Source organism: Chelonoidis abingdonii, chromosome 1, assembly GCF_003597395.2.
Source record: "Chelonoidis abingdonii isolate Lonesome George chromosome 1, CheloAbing_2.0, whole genome shotgun sequence".
In the NCBI taxonomy this organism is placed as follows: Eukaryota; Metazoa; Chordata; order Testudines; family Testudinidae; genus Chelonoidis; species Chelonoidis abingdonii.
Genome location: NC_133769.1, coordinates 178,732,355 through 178,752,745, shown reverse-complemented (window position 1 = coordinate 178,752,745; position 20,391 = coordinate 178,732,355). Strand labels below are relative to the sequence as shown.

General features: G+C 46.5%; 1 protein-coding gene across 2 annotated transcripts in view; it reads right to left on the bottom strand.

Annotated features, from left to right (window-relative positions):
* Positions 1-11,080: 11,080 nt before the first annotated feature.
* The window catches only part of LOC116839127 (T-cell surface antigen CD2-like), a 29,139-nt gene continuing 19,828 nt past the window's right edge, over positions 11,081-20,391 (bottom strand). The window contains exons 3-5 of one of the 2 annotated variants that reach the window (XM_032804832.2): positions 17,705-17,842; positions 16,094-16,213; positions 11,081-13,967 (exon numbers count right to left, since the gene is read on the bottom strand). In XM_032804832.2, the coding sequence (XP_032660723.1) occupies positions 13,825-13,967; positions 16,094-16,213; positions 17,705-17,842 (401 nt within the window). In that variant the 3' untranslated portion in view covers positions 11,081-13,824. The remainder of the gene's footprint in view (positions 13,968-16,093; positions 16,214-17,704; positions 17,843-20,391) is intronic. The other variant, XM_032804831.2, reaches the window with a different exon arrangement.

Genomic DNA, 20,391 nt, shown 5'->3' with positions numbered 1-20,391 from the left:
GGTACTAGGGATTTGTTTAGCCTGGGGCTAACATACCTGTTCCTCAGCACTTTACTGTAGCCATCTGGCCTTGCCCCATCACACAGGGTAGTAACACGGATGGGTTAACAGCTCAGAATCTGAGCTATGTGACTCAAAAATCAGTAAACTGAAGCTGCAACTTCAAGAGCTAAGTGCCCCCCAAACAAAAGAAAGAGAACTATGTATTAGCACCAAAGAACAAAGAATTGCAAGAAGCATTCCAAGAACTGGTGAAGGAGTTAAAGAGCAGACAAGGCAGTCACACTGCCTATAATAGCAAGATTAATAGACTGCAAGAGAAACTAAAACAAACTCAGGGGATGCTAGCAGCAGTGAGTTTGGACCCATTGAGAGGTTCGGAGTCTGGGACAGACTCGGAAGATACAGAAGAAGCAGCAGCAAGTGATCAAGGGTCCACAACGGAAGCAGCAGTAAGGTGCCAGCCTTCAGCTTTCTTAATAGCAGAAGCTGAAGAAATCAAGGAGAGGAGAGGACTTCTTATGGTGCCGATCACAACCACAGTTGTAAATTGTGGATCATCTTGTCCAGCAGAGACCAGATACGAAATTAAGTTGTATGCACCAGAACAGGCTAAAGCCCCAGGAAAGGCTCTGGGGCCATTAAATCATGAAACCTCCCTCGACTGGCTCTCCTGGAATCAGAAAAGGAGATTCAGCTGCACTCTTAAGGGAGTGCGTGAGCAGGGATATATAGTGCCTTACCCTGGGACATCCAAATGGCTAATACAGAAAATGTCGTGAAGATGTGTGAAAGAGAATACACATTATTATTATTCGCATGGTAATATCATTGGGAATTTCTACTCAGAGAGACAAAGGATGGGTGAGTGTCCAGAAAAATATTTAAATAGAGAAAAACTCCTCTACTGGCTTGCAGGAGCTATGTCCTGTAATACCCCTGAATTGAAAGAGACTTTATTACAAGGATTGCTGCTTACCTTAAAGGTAACCATTGGAGCAGTGGATCCTAACACCATTGCACTGAAAGACCTAGAAGATAAGCTGTGGGAAGCTTTTGAGATCCAATGTGAAGACTTCCCATCACACTGGCAAAAGCAAAAATGATAGCTGGGGTCAAAGAGGGTAACAGAAAGTACAGAAAAGGAAAGACGTTCAGCAGCAGCAGCAATCAGCAGAAAGCAGAAAGGACAGATGGCTCTCACTCCAGCAAGCCAGAAAGAGGAATAAATAATCAGCATGCAACCGAGGCTAAGTCTTTTAGAGTCATGCTCTGGAGATGATTGGTTAGGCATGAGCCAAAGGGCAAAATAGATGGCCTACTGACCAAGGAGCTTCTTAAAAGGTTAGCTAAATATGAAGATGGCAAGGAAAGAGCAAACACATGTATGGAGCACCAAGCTCCCCTTCCTTCCCCAACAGTGGCGCCAATATCCAGTGAACAGTGGGGAAGACCAGTAGTAAAAGCTATGATGAGGGGAGAGAGAGTTTAGTCAATTTCAGCAGAAGATGCTAATTGATTTGGGTGACACCATATCTATTATTTACTCTAAAGCCTAGTCCAAGGTAAAACATTTGCCCATAAAATAAATGAAAATCCTTGAAGGATTCAATGGAACAGAGAGCTGTGTATCATTTTTAGAACCAATTACTTGTGCTATTGACAAGATTGCCACAAAAGCAACATTTGGCCTACTGGATGGAAATGAAATATTGGGAGTTTATATTGTATCCCAATTGAAACTTGTAGTGGATTTGCGAAATAGAAGACTAGTCCAAAATATAGAGGGTGCAGGATACCAAGTAATTCCAGCATTGCACAGGGTGGCTGCTTCAAAGGCATCTGAAAAGCTGATAATGCCAGAGTGGAGCCCAGAAGTAAGAAATTGCCATGAAACTCTCCATTGTATTCATGACCAACAAGCTGCAGTGTGGCAAAATTGACACAGAGATAATGACTGATGGCCCAGACCCTAAGTCACAATGTTAGTACAGATACCCTTCCACTGTAGAAGAGGGATTAGAAGAGACCATTGAGGCATTGGTAAACCAGGGTATGCTTGTCAAGACCTCATGCACATGCAATTCTCCCATCTGAGGAGTCTTGAAGATGTGACGGCTAGCAGTTGATTACCGCAAGCTAAATAAAGTCACCCCTTGTTTAGCACCACTGGTGGCAAAATTTAACAAGATCGCGACCATCAAAGCCACAGGTGCAAAATGGGTCTCTGTTCTCGACCTGTCCAGTGTGTTTTTCTCCATTCCCCTCCACAGATCAGCATGGCATAAAATTTGCGTTGTTCTCTGCTGAAGGTGTGCTGCCAGTTGTTAGAGTGCCACAAGGCTTCCATAACACCTGGCCTAAGAGGTGTGACAAAAATGTGGGGGACAGTTTGTGAAAAAGACAAAGTTGAGAGTTACGTAGATGACATCTTAATAGCCACAACACCCAAGGAAAACAACTTGAAAATGCTGGATATAATTTTTGGCAAAATAAAAGATACGGGATTTTTATAAAAATCCGACAAAGGTGCAGGTGGCACTACAGGAAGTCACGTATCTAGGCACTGAATTAGGAGTACATGGAAGACCACAGGACATGCAGAGGGTCGAGCTAACATGTAAGCTCCCAGCACCCCAAGACATCTCTGCTCTTAGATTGTTTTTGGGACTTTCTGGCTTTTCAAGAGAATTTGTGGAAAGCAACGCAGAGATTGCTCATCCTTTATACCAGCTTTTAAGAAAGGGACAAGAATGGGTGTGGGGCAAAGAGCAAAAGAGAGCCTACAACAAACTGAAGCAAGTGCTCACCAAAGCTCCAGCTCTTGCCTACCCAAAACCAGACACCCCGTTTCTATTACAACTGGCAACCACCTAAAGAGGCTTGGGTGCTGTTCTGATCCAAGACACCAGATATATGCCTAAACCCATTGCCTGTGGTTCAAAAGTGCCAAGTGACATTGAGAAACAGTTCTCCTGTGAAAAGGAAGTCAGCCCTGACCTGGGCTTTGAACCATTGGGGTACCTGGTAGGCATGTCTCCTGTGGGTCTCAAGATGACTCTCATACCAGTAAAATACATCTGACAGGCCACATAAATGAAGGGAGGGTATCCAACCCCAGACTAGCAGGGTGGACCCTCAGCTTACTAAACAAGAACATCAAAGTCAACAAAGTACCTCAGTTATCTATTGTTCCATATCCCCTATTGACGCAAGGAGAGGAGCATGAGTGCCCTCTGCCAATGGAAGACCTGAAGCAAATTAAGTCACCCTTCCAAATAGGCACCACTTATCAAGAAGATAAAAGGACTAGATATCTGGGGAGTTGACGGAAGCTGCTTCTATAAGGATGGTAAGCCATGTGCTGGCTCTGCAGATGAACACTCAGACCATCCTGCAAAGTACTGTAATGCCTTATTCAGCACACCCACGTGCCCCATGAGATGACAGGATTGCGGCTCTGGTTAACTAGAAGTTCTGTTACTGACAGGAACTGGAAACTGCATATGTCATTGGAACAGGCGCCTGCAAAAACAAGCCTTCCCTGACACAATGGAAAGAAAGCCATGTGGGCTTCTAACTCTCAGCTTCCTGGCAGAGGGTAAGTGGGGGAAGGGCCTTGCAGTACTTCCCTTTGAAAACAATACCATCGCATGCTGCAGGGATGGCCCCAAATACAGCACCTGCCTATAGGGAGGCTACTGCGTTTGGGCTTATTACTGCAGTATGTTTAATATAAGGGCAGTGATCGGTATTTAGAAACCTTGAGACAGCTTGCAAAGACGGGGCTCGGTGCCATGTGTTACAGGAAGGGGGATTGGAAGTTACTGAGGGGGAGGGCTCTAGAAGTTACCAGGTTGGAAGGGTCAGATGTGATTGGTGCAGAGATGATGGGTAACTGTTGATGGGGGAGCACAATTGAAAAGTTCTGGGGGGGACACATGACCGATCCATGCATTGCCTCACAAAGGGTTTCAAACTGTGGGGTGCACCTGTCAAGGGGGCACAGAGTAGCATTTGGGAGGGCTGAGTGGTGACACCAAGTGGCCTGGGCCAGTGATGCCAGATGGCTCGGGCCAGCCCCATATGGTGGGGCTTGGTGAGGGAGCCACCTCCATCCTCTGACTCACCTCAGCGGGCCACCCAGCCTGTCTGGGTTGGGTGAGGACACACAACCAAAAATTAACTCAAAAGAGCACCTTTTCGGTTTGGCTGCACCCCCGCCCATCAGACAAGCTGAGTGGCCCATTGGGGTGAGTCAGGGGGTGGAGGTGGCACTCCTTCCCCAAGCCCTGTGACATTGCCACTCACCCCCCCAAATGTTCCTCCTGACACCCCCGGGGGGCACACCCCATAGTTCTAAATGCAGAAGCTTTTACTAAATGAAAGGCAGGGCCAGCCCTGCTGCAGCGCAAGGGGAGCAGTTTCTCCTGGTCAGAGCCCCAGCTATTGAAGGGGGAGAGCAGCCTCTGTCCTAGCAACAGATGGGGTGTTCGCGGTCTGCAAAGCAGGCAGTGGGAAGCACTGGGACTCCAGCAGCAAGGAAGGAGAAACAGCCCCATGGAGCGGGATTGGGGGTGGGGAGAGGGTTCAGCCCACAGCCAGCCACCCTGCTGCTTCCTCCTCCCCGCCTTCCCCACCCTGACGCTCCACAGACACATCGTGAGTGCCATCACCAAAGGGAACCTTTGCGTCCTCCCTGCTGGGCATCCTGGCAAGAGGCAGCTTGAGGCCTTGCCCACCACCCACTGCCCTGTGGGGCAGAGTTTGCTGTTGCTAAAGGAATGGCAGGAATCTAACATGGGGGGAGGGGCATGACCCTGTGTGCACCCCCCACACGTCACCTCTGCATTGGAGTGAGAGTTTGGTCTCTTGCTGAGAGAAGTTCTGGGTGTTACAAGAGGAAGAGTCTGGGAGTTATCTGAGGGGAGTTATACTTGGTGTTATTGGAAAGTGGGTTTCCATTAGAAGATGGGAGGGGTTTGGTTACTAAAGCGGAATGCATCTGGAGGCCGTGATACACCCTCACAAATTGTGTTTATCCTCCTGATGCCCTCTGATTCCTTTAAAATTTATATGTAAAATGCTTCATTTCCCAGTTCCCTTCAAAGGTTTCCAGGGAGCAAAGTCTCTCTCAGCCCCCACCAGCACTGAACAGCACTGTTCTAACCTAGAGGAGAGACTGGAAGAGGGATCTGGAGTCAAAGGGCCAAATACTCAGCTGGTTTAAATCAGACTAATGCTACTGACTTAAGTGGCACTACACTGATTTATACCAGCTGGGGACCTGGCCCAGAAAGGGGGAAGGACGGGCATGGGGAGGTTTGCAGGGTTACTTAGCCAACCCTGGAAAGAGGATCAGGATTCTGTTTGAACTCTGGCCTATGGTTCAGGGCAGTTCTTTTTCTTTCCAAACTGGTTCTGTCCGCTGCTTCCTGTCAGCACCTCTATCCCTCACCTAGCTGTTACAGAGGAACCACCTCACAAATACAATAAACAACTCTTGGGCCAGCAGCAACTCAGACAGGAAACCAGCACAAGGCTAGAAAATGTGCGGTCTCGAGGCAGCCACAGTGCTGCTGCTGCTGCCAGCATCTTTATTGAGACTCCCGGGGAAGGTGGCTACAGATGGTTTCTCTGATCTCTCATGAGTCCACTTCACAGCTAGAAATCTCAGGCTTCAGACACAGTCAGCCAGAGGCATGTATAAAGTAGCATTCAGAGAACTGACAAAGCCGTTGTCTCTCTGCAGCTCTTACCAGAAGCCACAAAGAGCTGGGCCCTTGGATCCACTTTTGTTACCCCCCTTCACTCTTATGATCTCAGGGGACACTGTAACCATGTCATGCAGCTTTTCGGTCAGTTCCCTTTTCCCACCAGTTCTCACTGCTTTTTCTGACCTGAAACTTTTCCTATTGTCCTTCTTCTCACTGCCCAGCCCCCTACTTTACTTCTCCTGGTGTTCTTTTACTTTAATCATCTCTCCTCCTACCCTGGCTCTGGTTCATCCTCTACCTCAGTATCCAGATCCTTCTCTCCCCCCGCAACCTGCTGCCCCTTCCCACAGGATGTGAGCCCCATCCCCCAGTTTGAGCTACTCTCCCATTGGCGGCTTCCTTCTCAGGACAGCTTTCGGTGCTGCTGCATCATCACTGCTGGCCCTAGTAGCACCTCAGTAACTCAAACCTGCACCAGGTGCTATTGCTGGGCCCAGGGTTACTACATTACAGGAACCTGACATTTTCTGATAACAGCCTGTGCACTTGCTCTGATAGATGCAACAGTTGCTATGAGGAAGGATTATTATTATTTTGGTATTGTGGTACAATAGTGTCCAGAGGCCCCTTTTATGTTTGAGGGTCCCATTGTGCTAAGCCACACACACACACACACACAGTCCCTGACCAGAAGAGATTGAGCGGGGATGGGACATTTTCAATAACATCAATGTGAGCTAGGTATTTAACTGCCATTGACTTTCAATGGGAGCTGGGTACTTCACTGCCCCAGGTTCTTTTGAAAACCTTATCCTCTACTTCAGGCAATAAACAGAGTATTGACTAAAAGAAAGGTAAGCGGTTGAGGTGTGTGAGGCAGGCAGAGGGAATAGTCAATGACGGAGTAGACAGAGCCAGCTGTCATCACTATAAAAGCGAGCGCTGAGGTCATATTGTGAAACTGATCAAAAGAGGGGAGTGGGGAATAGATCTAGAAAGGCTGGGGGCCAAGAACAGAACAATGGGGCACCCCCTAGAGGAATGGTCTAATGTGCAGCACATAGCCACCACCCTGGAGAAAGAACAAGTGGCTTGAGAAGGAAAGGTGTGAAGCCAAAGCGGGGCGGAGCAAGCGACACCAGCAAAGCATTCAGGAAGGATGCGGTGTGCAATCATGGCAAACACAGCACCGAGAGCAAGCCTGACAAGCAGGGTGAAGGGAGACATGGCCAGCTGAGTGAAGAAGAGCATTCAGCAGCCTGAGGAGGGCTCAAGGCAGCTGGAGAGATGAGAGAAGTTGACTTTCTCTAAATAAGGAAGATAAGCTGAACATAAGGGGCCGGGGGCAGCAGCAGAGGAGGGTGGGTTCTAGGGTGGGTTGGTGGGTAGGAGGTGAAAGCTGTGGTTTTGAGAGCAGTCAGGCCAGCACATTCAGTACACAGAGCTGTTTCTCTTTCAAGTGATTCAGAGACAATGGAGAGACTGAATGGGAGGGAAATGCACACATGTGATAGAATTGGGAACGGAAGCAGACATCCCACACAGCGGTACAGATCATTAACCAGTGGCCCAGCCTTTGCAGCCCTGCTGTCAGACAAGGAACAGCCAGGCACACTGTGCCACACCTGGACTGATCAGGGGTCCTGGAAAGGGGCAGCACTGTATGGGGGCCTGAATGCTCCCCACTTCTGCCAGGCACATCACAGAGGTTCATTGCAGACCCAGCGCCTTTTCACAGATTCCCAGGCCATAAGGAACCTTTGTGATCATCTCGTCTGTCCTCCTGTCTAACACAGACCATGGCACTTCCCCCCAGTGATTATTAGAGCAAGTCCCAGAGCATTTCTCATAGCTGATTGATTGACAGTAGCTGGAAGGAGCAGCTACCGCACCATGCTGTCGCTAGTGCTCATGTGGAGACTCTCTCCTCCATCTACTATTAGAGGCGAGGGGTAATAATAGGAACTGATCAATGGCTTGGTGGTTTAAGAGCCCTATTTGCTGCTATATATTGGCCCTAGCTTTACAAGTCAGTTTGGCCTGCCCACATCCAGATCTCCCTGACTTCTGCTTCCATCTGTCAGTTCTAAGCCTACTGGAGTTGTCCCCTAGCTTGTAAATACAGCCTGTTAGCCCCAGTGCTCCTTCTAGCTGATGTGAGAGACTGGGGCAGAAAATGGAACTGGAATCTTGTACCTGGCAGCACAGAGCAATAATTGCTAGAGCTAGCCTTCAGGACCTTGTAAGCCCAGAGCATGAGACACTAGGACAGAACTGCACCACTAGCATGGCCATGTGCAGGGTGATTATCTTTTTCCCCCTGCTGACATGGAGCAGCACTTTTAATTGGCACATTTCCCCTGCAGGGAGCCAGCCTCAGGGATACAGCTGCAGATGGATGGGAGCTAGAAGGCAAGATGCAGGGCTCGGTGAAACAATTCTGGGTCCATACTTGAGCTGTCAAGCCTTTCCTATTTCTCATTATGTCCAATAAGGATGTGAGGAGAACATGGCTCATTTATCCAATCACCAGAGGAGCACACTGCTTTCCTGTCAACAGCAGGGCATGATGGAAAGGTGCAGGCAGCTCTTATAAAGGGAGGCAAATTCTGAAGAAAATGCCAAATTATTCTGGGTCTCAGCTCAGACAAATAGATAGGATTAATTTACACTTCACTAGCAACTTTTATATTGAAGGGGCCCACAGCACCTGACAAACTCTGGTCTCCCTATAGGGAGTCACCTTGGCCACCACTGAAATACAGTCACCTCTGGAGTGGAAAACAGCAAGTGGAGTGCACCACAAAGCAACAGGACACAGCAGGTTATGGAGTCAGTACTACAGTACGAGGGGGGAGGGGGTCATGAATAGTCAGGAACTTGTTTTTATGTAAGTCAGAGCCTCCAGCCGCAAAATGCCTCCAGCCCCATGTTGGAGCGCTGCATCAGTTCGACACAGAATGGAGTGCCACCTGCACACCACAACCTGAACTTGTGATAAGCTTTTCTTAGACACCTCCCCTCCAAATAGTCATCAAAGCTGACCCTGCTTAGCAGAGACAGTCCCAAGGCCAGGTTACAAGCACAGCAGAAGTTGGCTGGCCTTTCATAGGAGTGGAACATACAGGAGCAAAGTCACCCATCTTTCAGAACATTTTATCCTCACTGCTCCTTTGAGCTGGCGATATTAGAAGTCTTGGTTGGTGTGCAGTGTTATTGCATTTCTGACACAGTTTGCTTTCCAAAACCTCACAGGGCTGAAGGATTTTCTGGGAAAGCACAGAAGTGTTTCAGGGTGTTGTATCACCCCGGCCTAGCAGGCTCCTGACCCTGCTGGTATGTAGCTGTGAGCAAGAAACTGATGCATCAGTTGTTAACACACCAGATTCCACCCTGCCTAGCGGGTCCACTGTGGGCACCCATGCTGAGGCTTCATTACAGGCTGCCCATCAAAGCCTCTGCGGACAGGGCCATGCTGCTGTTCACAGACTGCAGTGCTTCCCAGCTGTTCTACAGCCCAGAGCTCATAGGGTCAGCAGAGTTTTCTCTCTTAGCTATGCTTTAGCATGGATGGAGCTAAGGTACTGTTTAAACCTGGCTTATGCACTGGTGGACTGGCATGGCCAAAATGAGGGCTTTGTCATGGCAAAGAATGCACAAGTCACCATTTTAGCTGAAAAGCCCTTCAAAAATCTTGCAGCTCACACCTCCTGTTTGCCACCCCATGCCTGATCTCACTGCACATGCCCCCGCTCATCACAGACCAGTGGCTGACCTCAGCGGGAGACTTGCTTTACTGCTTGTCCTTCCCACACCCCAGCTCCAGGTGTGGGCCCTTTTGGGATCTGACAATTGCCCAGGCACCTCTCCCTGAAACACCCACAGCCAGGCCCCAGCTTAAATAAACCCATTTAATATTAGATCATCCTTCTTTTCAACCCACCTTTTGGGGCACTAACAAAGAACTGACTTTTTCCTCACCTACATGTCTCTCTAGAACCATGTGGCACTTTGGCGTTTTGTGTTAATTTGCTGCTCCCTAGTGGTCATTTTGCAAAACTGCATGTCTGTAAATGAGCACTCATACTGTGTGTTGATGTGGGTACATTATTATACAATCTTACATAGATCAGCATTACAGGTGATATTATTCAGTATTAGGATTATTACTGGTAATTCTTCAATCCCCATGACTTCCTTGCCCTTCCAGTCAGTCACCATAAATTCACCCCTTTCCCCTCTTCCTTTTAACTTGATGTTCGGTTGTTTAAAGATGACACTATCACCTTTCTTGAACATGGTCACACAGTTCCAAAGCGACTTAAACTTGGAATCTCCTTGCCTCACCTGCAGCAAAGGATTGTCTCTCTTGAAATGACAGTTCCTCCAGTGACAAGTGGAGTCACCACCTCTGAGATGCAGAAAAAACAGCCACTGGACCAGGGATGGGAAAACTACAACACACAGGCCGCATCCAGCCCACAAGCTGTTTTAAGCCAGCCTGTGAGCCGTACCACTTGGCTCGGCTCCATTCTGACTGGGATGCTGAGTCAGGGGCTGCACCATACAGCTCCCGGAAGCCATGGCACGGCCCCATTTCAGCTTCTACATGCTCCAATAGGAGCTGCAGGGGAGGTGCCTGTGGATGGGGTAGGGCGCAGACCCGCCTGGCCGTGCCTCCACATAGAAGCCAGAGAAGGGACATGCCACTGCTTCCAGGAGCTGCTTGAGGTAAGCACCACTCAGAGCCTGCATCCCCAGAACCTCTCCCCATGCCCCACCCCCAACCCTGATCCCTCTTTGCTCTTCAAACCCTTTGATCCCAGCCCAGAGGGCCCTCCTTCACCCCAAACCTCTCATCCCCACCCCAGAGCCCACACCCCAGCCCCAATTTTGTGAGCATTCATGGCCCACCATACAATTTTTATTCCCCAATGTGGCCCTCAGGCCAAAATGTTTGCCCACCCCCTGCACTGGACACTTCCCACACCTGAGCCCATGAGGGACTCCTTTACTGCCCCCTGTCCCCCAGGATCATATGCCCCACCACAGCAGGCAAGCCTTGGGTCTGTCCTGCTTCCTGGTCCTTGGCACCAGCAGGTGCCATTGTGGTTTCAGCAATTGCAGAACCTGGCCTGACAGAGCCAGACCCAGGTGCTGGCCATGCTCCCAGACTCATGACATGCACTGTAGTTACCAGATCACCATGCTGCCATGCAGACGCACAGCTTACAGGGAATGTTGGCCCCAGTGAAAAAACAAACTGTACATTCAATCTTTTAACCAGCAAGGCAGTACAAGCATCAGCAAGGCTGGTCAAAAACCTGCCAGCTGGCAACCCCAGTGACAAGTACACATGGACATTTGCAAAAGAAAAGAACTTTATTTTATAATCTCTTTATTAGGAACAGAATCAGCCAAAAAAAAAAAAACAAAAAAAAAACCTTGCAACTGAACATAAACATGTACAAGTAAAAACCAAAAAGAAAAGAAACGCTGAGAGATTTCTCCTCCTGGCCTTATATCGCAGTAATAAAAATCTTTAAAAATTGCTGTGCAGCTGCAGGGAAGAAGCAAAGAGAAATAGGGTGTTCTGCCTGCATTCAGAGCATCGAAAGCTAGTGGGGGCTCGCCCACACAGTTTTTCTCTGACACTAGCTAGCATCTTAGCTTTCCCTGGACCTTCTTCCACCTCCCAACACATGAGCCAGGACAGGACACCACAACTGACAGCACTCATGACCAGCACCCAGTTCAAGGTGAGAATCCTACTCATGCACATTCTCACCAGACTGTTCCATGGTAGAGTCTGGTGGTAGGGGTCTGCCTGCAGGGAAGGAGCAGGGGGAAGAGGACTCCTATGGAGATCCTGCACCCTAGGTTACCAGTTCTCACAGAACTGGAGACTCATTCCACTATATTTCCTGGGTACAGGGAAGCTCAATCCAGCTTAAGTTCAACTGAGACCTACACTGACAGTAGCAGAAATGTCTCAGAATTGTGCCTGTAAAGAGATGGATCACTGAGCCCTGGGTTTAAAAACCAGCCTAAGATTGTTGTCACCCTGTTTGCCTATAGCTGTATCAGCTACAACAGGCAGCAGACAGGTCAGAAACCCCACAGCTGGCTGGACCCAGCACTTCTTTGGCACTACTGAACTCCCCCACCCCTCTCCAGATCCCCCACAGCACACTATCAATGGGTATCCCCACATTTCTACCTGGATGTTCCCAGAAGGGATGTGATATAACACCCCCACATTCATGTAAAGGGCTCTGAGCAACATTCCAGCTGAAAGGAGATGGCCTCACACCCTGAGAAAATCCAAATGGCCAACTCCTTTCCCATCATAGAAAGTCTGAGCCTAACAGATAGGGTATTTCCTAGCAGCTGAGAAAGTTGAACAGTCACCTGTGGCACATGACATCTAAGAATCTTTGCCTCCCTGTTACTAGACCTGCAGGAGCTTATAAATGGAGTCCTAAAAATCAGAGGAAACAGAACAGGAACAAACTATCCAATGACATCACCAATACAGAGCTTTGCCATCAAAATGTGTGAAGTGATTCTTCAGCTATTGTATGCCATTCTCTCCAGCTCCCAGGCCAGGAGACAGGGAATGGTTCCTTACTGAGGTGCATGCAGCCCGCATCAGAGAGTGTGTACAAACCACCACTCAGTTCTGTTTCCAGGGAATTTTTTTTTTGCGGGGTGAGGGTGGCAAATATCAGTGAATGGTGACCAAATGGAGGTTATAACAGCATTCACTAGAGAAAATGCAATGCAATGTTCTCAGCCACCACAGCTTTGCCAATGCAGCTCAGCCCTGAACTGCATCACCTGCTTTGACTTTAAACTGACCCTCACCTCCCCAGCTCTCTCAAAGCAAGGGAAACTTGATTTCTTGAACCCACCCTAGCCCTCATCCCCCACCCCACACGCTGCAAACATAGCTCAGCCCAAACCAGCAGTTCCCCAGGATAGACTCACCTGCAGTTTTCTAGTGTTCCTTGCTCCTGGCCTGTAGGGTCCCCTGCTGCCTTGATTCCCCTTTATATCTCTGCTAACAAGTCTCCATCAGAACCCCACTACTCCACTCCCAAGTCTCTTCTAAGCAAAGTCAATGGGTATAATACTGAGCAGGCTCCAGGATGAGCCCACTTAAGGAATTCTCTAAGCTACAGCTGTCTGTGCAAATAACACAGAGGAGAAAAAGCCCAAGCACACACAGAAGACCAGCTTAATCAGCCTGCAGTAGCCAGACCATTATATTTCAGGCAGTAATGCCTTAAGGACTACACCATTCAACACTCTCAGCTTTACACTAGCCACCTTTTCAGAATCATAGGTGGATGCCATGAAAACCCTTATGATAAAGGCAAGCAGTCCAGTGACACACCAGCTGCAAATCACTCATCTCACTATGCAATCAGCATCAGTGGAAGGAAAACATATAACCACCGGTTGGTCATTACTGAGCAACAAATATACTGGGAGACCCAAAGTCATACTCTTCCAATCTGTCCAGCCATCACAGCTGGTTCACATCTCTCAGCATCACATAATAACTAGTTATGGGTGAAATGCAAAGGATTAGGTTCAGATAAGCACCCATCACAATGAATGCTTATCTCAGCCTTTCCTTGACCTCAAGTCTGCAAAATATGGCTGGAAATCTCATAAGAATAGGCTTTCCCAGGAAATTTCTGACACATCCTGGTTTTGGTCTCAGATTAATGTCCATCCTGGTACCTAGCCAGGAATCTCAGAGGGGCAAAGACATGAAAAATAATGAGCGGGGCGAGGGTTACCCAGCTCCTTTCAGGGCATGCCACACAGCTTCATAGCTCAGGCACAGTCTTATAAATAGGCAAATGTTCATGGAGCTGGGGCAGTCTTATTAATATTTGAACCTGTTTGCCCATTGCTAATGATAGTGTCCAAGCATGGTTTTTAAGAAGATTGGCAGGCCCGTAATCTGTGTGCATGTGGACTTCCCCCCTCTAATTCAGTTATTTTGCAGACAAGTTCTTACATGGAATGAGACTATGGAATACAGAGGGGATGCCCCCCCCAGGCTCCAGGCTGGTACAGAGAGCGTGTCTGGTCAGGGATCAATAGGATCAGGGAAAGAGTCGCACAGAAATTCCTCATTTTTGATGTCAACAACCACCTTTGGATCGGGTGTCACCTCAGACGCTGCCTCCATCTTGGGCTCTGCCTCACGGTCTTGACAGGTCTCTGTGCTTTCTGGAAAACAAGTGAGAAATGGTTATAAACATTTGCTACTGTCTTAACTCCACCTCTGCTGAAATCCTCACCCAGACTTTCATCTCCTTTTGCCTTGACAATTGCAACTCCCTTCTCTATGGCCTGCCCCAGCCCCAGCTCTCTGGTCTCCAGCGCACTCAGCCGCTGCTGTTTCCTTCTGACAGGCAAAATGAAGCACAACTGCTCCAGCCCATACTGAAAACTGCTCCACTGACTCCACATTCAATTCAGGATCCGGTTCAAGATCACCTTCCTTGTTTTTAAATCCCTCTAGGGATTTGCCACAGATAACAGCACAGAGCTCATCTTTCTCTAGTCCCTTCTCTGTTTAATTTCTTCTCATCCAGAACTGGTTTCCTCTCTGTCCTTCAATACAGTCTGGCAACTACTGCTTTGAGACAAGCTCTTGCCATCTCTCTCTGCCTTATTAACTTTCTGTATATTTTCAAATCTCTGATCCAAAGCATGTCAATTCTCCCCTGCCTATATCTCTATATTTAACTCCTCCTCCACTATTATTATCTTGCTCTGTAACTGTATTTTTTAACTCTGCAAAGCATTTTAAGGGATACAATATATTTGTAAGATGCAATACAAGATAAAACTCTGTTTTATTACGGCTCCTGTGGTAGAAGCAGCTCGAGTTAGGGTTGAGTTTCAGTTTCCTTTCCAACCTCTCGTTTTTTACTTGCTTTTCATGACTTTCTCAACAACAGTCTTTGGTGCTGGGATTTTCGATGTCAAAAAACCCCACATGCAATTTATTTATGAAGTTAGAGCAAAACGGGTTTCAGACATTTTTGAATCAGAGAAGCAAGTTAAAAACATCCTTCTTCCACAGGCTCCTATTGAAATGAAGCACATGCATACCTCAGTTTCTCTTGGTATGCTGCCAGAAAATTTAAACATACCTTGTTTTATAGACCTCCATAGTGAAGAGGAGGAATTTTCAATGAGAAGAAAATCAGTTCAATGTTTTAAAAAGATGGCTTATTAAAGCTGGAATGATTGCACATGTGCATTAGCAATGATATGGCCCTCTGACATAATGCTTTGCATCAGCAGAGTGCAAAGCACCTTACCAAAGAGGTCAGTTTCAAGGTCACCCAGCATGTCAATGGCAGAGCTAGGAACAGAACTCATAGTTCCTGAGTCCTAATCCAGTGTTCTGTTCATCAAGCACACTTGATTTATTTTTGCGGCACCCTTGTCAATAACCGCTGAAAACCAAGGGCATGCAGTTTTGCCTAAGGATGATTGAACCAATGATGGATTATGGATAACTCAGTCAAGGACATGTCAGTAAAGGACAGTTAAGTTGAGGCTACAATTAAAGATGCCGGAGATAAGGAAGTCTCACTTAAAAGTCTCCCAGTTAAGGCAGCCTCAGTTAATATGGGTTAGTAGCAGATATGCTGCTCTTAATGTTCATTTGAAAAATCAGGGAAAGTAAAGGCAAAAAAATGAGTTTAATGCATCAAGCACACACATAGTTTCTATCCCCACATTAACCTGGCCGCATTACACATATACCATGTTTTCTATTCCCAATTTCTTTGATTTAAATGTGAATATATTACCAATTGTGGCCTTGATTCAAGAAAGCAACACAGCATGTGCTCAAGTACCTCTGACTTCAATGGGATTTAAGCATGTGCTTCTGGCTTATCACATTCTTAAGCACTGTGCTGAATAAGAATGATTTCTAGAATTGGGGGCAATGTTAGTGACTCGAGCTTACAAATATACTGGATATGCAGGGTGGGAAGCTAACATTACAGTAAAATTGCGAAGCTGTTTTTAAAAAGATATTTTTAATAACCAGAAGGTAAAATGGATTAGCCCATCCTCTGCCCCATGGCAGGAGGTGCATTAGTGGGGTATTGGAGCACTCATGGGGTATTAAAGGCACGAGGCCACAATGCACCAAGAGCTGGTATTGACAGGATAGTGCTGGGAAGCTTGCACTGCCAGTAGCCATGTTCGGTCTCCAGAGTGTCCAGCTAACTCTTTCCACCCTCACTAACATACATCAATTTTATCCTCCTCCAATTTCCTAAATGAGTTATTTTGCAGGCAGCTACAAACCAAATCCATGTACTAACCAGGGTTTGGAGGGCTGTCATCTGGGGCAGATGGTGCCTCATGGTGGTCTCCATTTGGAGGGCTCTTTGTTCCTTCATTGGAGATGACTGACATCGTCATTCCCTCTTCCTTTTCCTCCTCTGTAGAAAAGCAGATGAAAGATTGCAAGGAACCAGGCCCCACCCTCCATAAACTCTGGAAATATTCAGTGTGAAGCCTGGCTTTTCACACTAATCTTTGTCTCCATCTCACATGGCCCTGGCGCCATTCCCAGAGCAGACTGATACAGGGTATTAACACTACAAACTTTCCAAATTTGGAGAGCTGACAGGATTGCTGCCTGAGGTGGCCTGGCTATGTCTGAACTCAGAGCACAGAGGGCCTGATCCTGACAGGAGATTCAGTGGTCAGAACAAGTTCTCAGCTCCCTTCAGGATCAAGCCTAGACAGAGCAATAGGGCTGATGTTTTCCGCACAAATAACTCCTGCCAGCAAATTTGAGGTGAAAACAAAAATATTCATGGAATCATAGAATCATAGAATCAAAAGGTTGGAAGGGACCTCATGAGGTCATCTAGTCCAACCCCCTGCTAAAGGCAGGACCTCTTTCCCTAAATAATCCCAGCCAGGGTGTGGTCTAGCCAGACCTTAAATAGCTCTAAAGATGGAGATTCTACCACCTCCCTAGGTAACCCATTCCAATACTTCACCACTCTCCTAATCGAAGTTTTTTCATAGCCAGCCCTTGACTTCCGCAATTGCAACTCAAACATTGCTCCTGTTCTGCTCCTCACTACTGAAACAGCCTAGCTCCCTCCTCCTTGGAGCACCCTTCAGTAGTTGAAGGTTGCTATCAATCCCCCTTAGTCTTCTCTTCTGCAGGCTAAATAGCCTAGTTTCAGCTCTCTCTTCATAAGTCATGTGCTCTAGTCCTTATCATTTTGTTCCCCCTGGACTCTCTCCAATTGTCCACGTCCTTTTTGTAGTGTTTGCCCAAAACTGGACACAATATTCAGGTGCGCTCACCAGTGCAAATAGAGGGGATAATAATCTCTCGATCTGCTGCAACACTCCTACTAATACAGCCAGTATGCTATTAGCCTTTTTGGCTACAGAGCACACTGTAGGCTCTGTCATTTTTCCACTTCATCTACCATACCCAAGATCTTCTTCTAGCACTGCTACTTTAGCAAAACATTCCCCAGCCCTTTAGCAGTGCATGGGGTTTTTCTGTCCTAAGTGCAGGACTTTGCACTTGTCCTTGTTGAACTTCATGAGGTTTCTTGTGGCCCACTTCTCCAATTTGTCTAAGTCTCCCTGAATCCTATCCCTGCCCTCCAGCGTGTCCACCACTCCCCCTAACTTGGTGTCATCTGCAAATTTACTTAATGTGCAAGCTATCCCATCATCAAGATCCTTCAGGAACTCACCAGTAGGAGACATTTCCCCAGCAACGAGCAGGGTTTTACAAAGCTCAGTTTTACTGGGGCAAGGGCAGTAATGGAAGGAAGACAAGACTAGCCACAAAGTCTAGTCAGTACCTATGGAGAAGCTGCACCCAGCAAATTGGAAAATGGAGCTGTGTTTTGACTCTCCTCAACCCATTAAGAAGCAGAGAAATGCTCGCTCACCAGAAGGCACTGGAATGAACTGCTGTTTGCTTTTCAGATAGCAGCATGTTATCAGTGACGCTATAACAGCCAGGACAATTGCACCCCCTCCACACGCTGCCATGGTGTAAAGGAACAAAGGTTGCTGCAGCAGGTCTCCTGCACAAAGAACACAACATGTTAAGGTACGTCCAGACTACCCGCCGTATTGGCAGGTAGCGATCAATTTTTCAGGGATCAATATATCGCATCTCATCTAGATGCAATATATTCATCCCCGAATGTGCTCCCGTTGACTCCAAAACTCCACCGGAGCGAGCGGTGGTAGTGGAGTCGACATGGGGAGCCGCGGACATCGATCCCGTGCCGTGAGGACGAGAGGTAAATCAATCTAAGATACTTCAACTTCAGCTACACTATTCATGTAGCTGAAGTTGCGTATCTTAGATCAACACCCCCCCGCCCCAGTGTAGACCAGCCCTCTGTCAAAGGAAATGAAGCTTGTCCTCCTGAGCTGAAGAAGACCTGCAGCTGAATTCAAGTCAGTGAAGAATACTGAAGAGGTGGGTGGGCTGGGGGAATTAGGAAGAAAGGATGGACTATGTGGTTCCTAACTGTGTTACAAATTTTCTCTTTATCCCCCTTCCCAGCCAGAGCTAATGTGAAGCTACCAACATGAGGCACAGACTGCAGATGGTCTTGTCAGAAGGTCACACACAGGTTGGTAAATATTATCCAGAACCTCGCTCATTGACTGGGGATTTGTCAACTACATATGTCTATACTACCTGCCAGACGGGGGACAGCGATCGATCCGGGGGGGGGGTCGATTTATTGCATCTAGTTTAGAGGCGATAAATGAACCCTCTAGCGCTCTCCTGTCAACTTCTGTACTCCACCGCCATAAGAGGCGCAGGCGGAGTCGATGAGGGAGTGGCAGCAGTCAACTCACTGTGGTGAAGACACAACAGTAAGTTGATCTAAGTATGTCAACTTCAGCAACGTTATTCACGTAGCTGAAGTTGTGTAACTTAGATCAATCCCTTCCCCCGCCCCCCAGTGTAGACCAGGCCTTATATAGGAACTGAATTTACTTCAGAGAGGTAGAGAGAAAAGGGACAGAAAGACAGGCAGATGGCGCAACAGACTTACAAACAGACAGAGGTCCTCCTGTTTAAGGATGGTTTGTTCAGACATAGGACATTCAGAAGAAAAACACTCTTCTTCCAAATACGATAAATATATGGAGTCAGATTTAACCCAGTAAAAATTCACTGAAGTCAAGGGGATTGCACTGGGGTTAGATCTGAACCATTGATTTTATTATCACTTAGTTCCTTTTTCATCTACTATTGCCAAACCTTGAACTAAGTATACCTGTCAGTCTGTTTAGTTAGTCACCTTGTCTAGCTAACTGCAGTAGGTTGTTTAGCTAACTAGTCAATTTATCTGTCTACAATGTCTCTCTCCACAGGAACCAAACTGAATACACTATTCTAAATGCTTGAATTAATAATAATTAGGGCTGTCTATTAATTGAAGTTAACTCATGCAATTAACTCAAAAAAATTAACTGCTGCAATTAAAAAAATTAATCACTGTAGGCTCTAAAGTTTTACATTGTTTATTTTTGAATGCTGTTATTTTTTGTAAATAATTCTACATTTGTAATTTCAACTTTCATGATAAAGAGATTGCACTACAGTACTTGTATTAGGTGAATTGAAATATACTATTTCTTTTGTTTTTTACAGTGCACAGATTTATGATAAAATAAATATCATGTGAGCACTGTACACTGTGTTCCGTGTTGTAATTGAAGTTAATATATTTGAAAATGTAGAAAACATCCAAAATATTTAAATAAATGGTATTCTTTTATTGTGTAACAGTGCAATTAATCGCACGATTAATCACGATTGATTTTTTTTAATCGCTTGACAGCTCTAATAATAATTAATACCCTTTTAAATATGTCCTATGCATCTTCTTACTTATTTAAACTACTTCTTCATGCTGGATAGACATCTTTATCAAGCTGCTTAGAACTCGCAAGCCATTTTCTTTAGATCCCACATGCTTATAGCCCTTCAGTGTTCCTGAGAAGTTTAAATTATTTTGTATCAGAGGGGTAGCCATGTTAGCCTGGTTCTGTAAAAGCAGCAAAGAGTCCTGTGGCACCTTGTGGACTAACAGACGTATTGGAGCATGAGCTTTTGTGGATGAATACCCACTTCGTTGGATGCAATATTTTGGTTAATATGTTTTATGGTAACAATTATCCAGGATAAATTTCATCTGCCATCAAGTTGTCTAATGTCCAGTGTATTTAGATTCATTATCAACCTTACAAAAACTGCATTTGTCCATTTGCCGGGAGCAAGTAATATTTTTCTGACTAGTGAGTAGAAAATCTTCAGTCTTTTTCTAAATATTATCATAATGGTAATTAGAGGGGGGGAGAATACAGCAAAAATAATCAGTCATTAAAAAAATGAAAACCCATGAATTCTCTACATTGGTATTCAAAACCCCTTTTACTCACTGTCCATGAACATTAGAACGAAGTAAATATTTGTTCACAGAAAGCAAAAAAGTGTCACCAGTTCCCAAAACTGGGCTAATACTCCTGCCAATATGTGTTCACACAACTTTTCACCCCAGCAATGCTTTCATGACATTCCTTGGTGAGTTTGTGAACTGGAAAT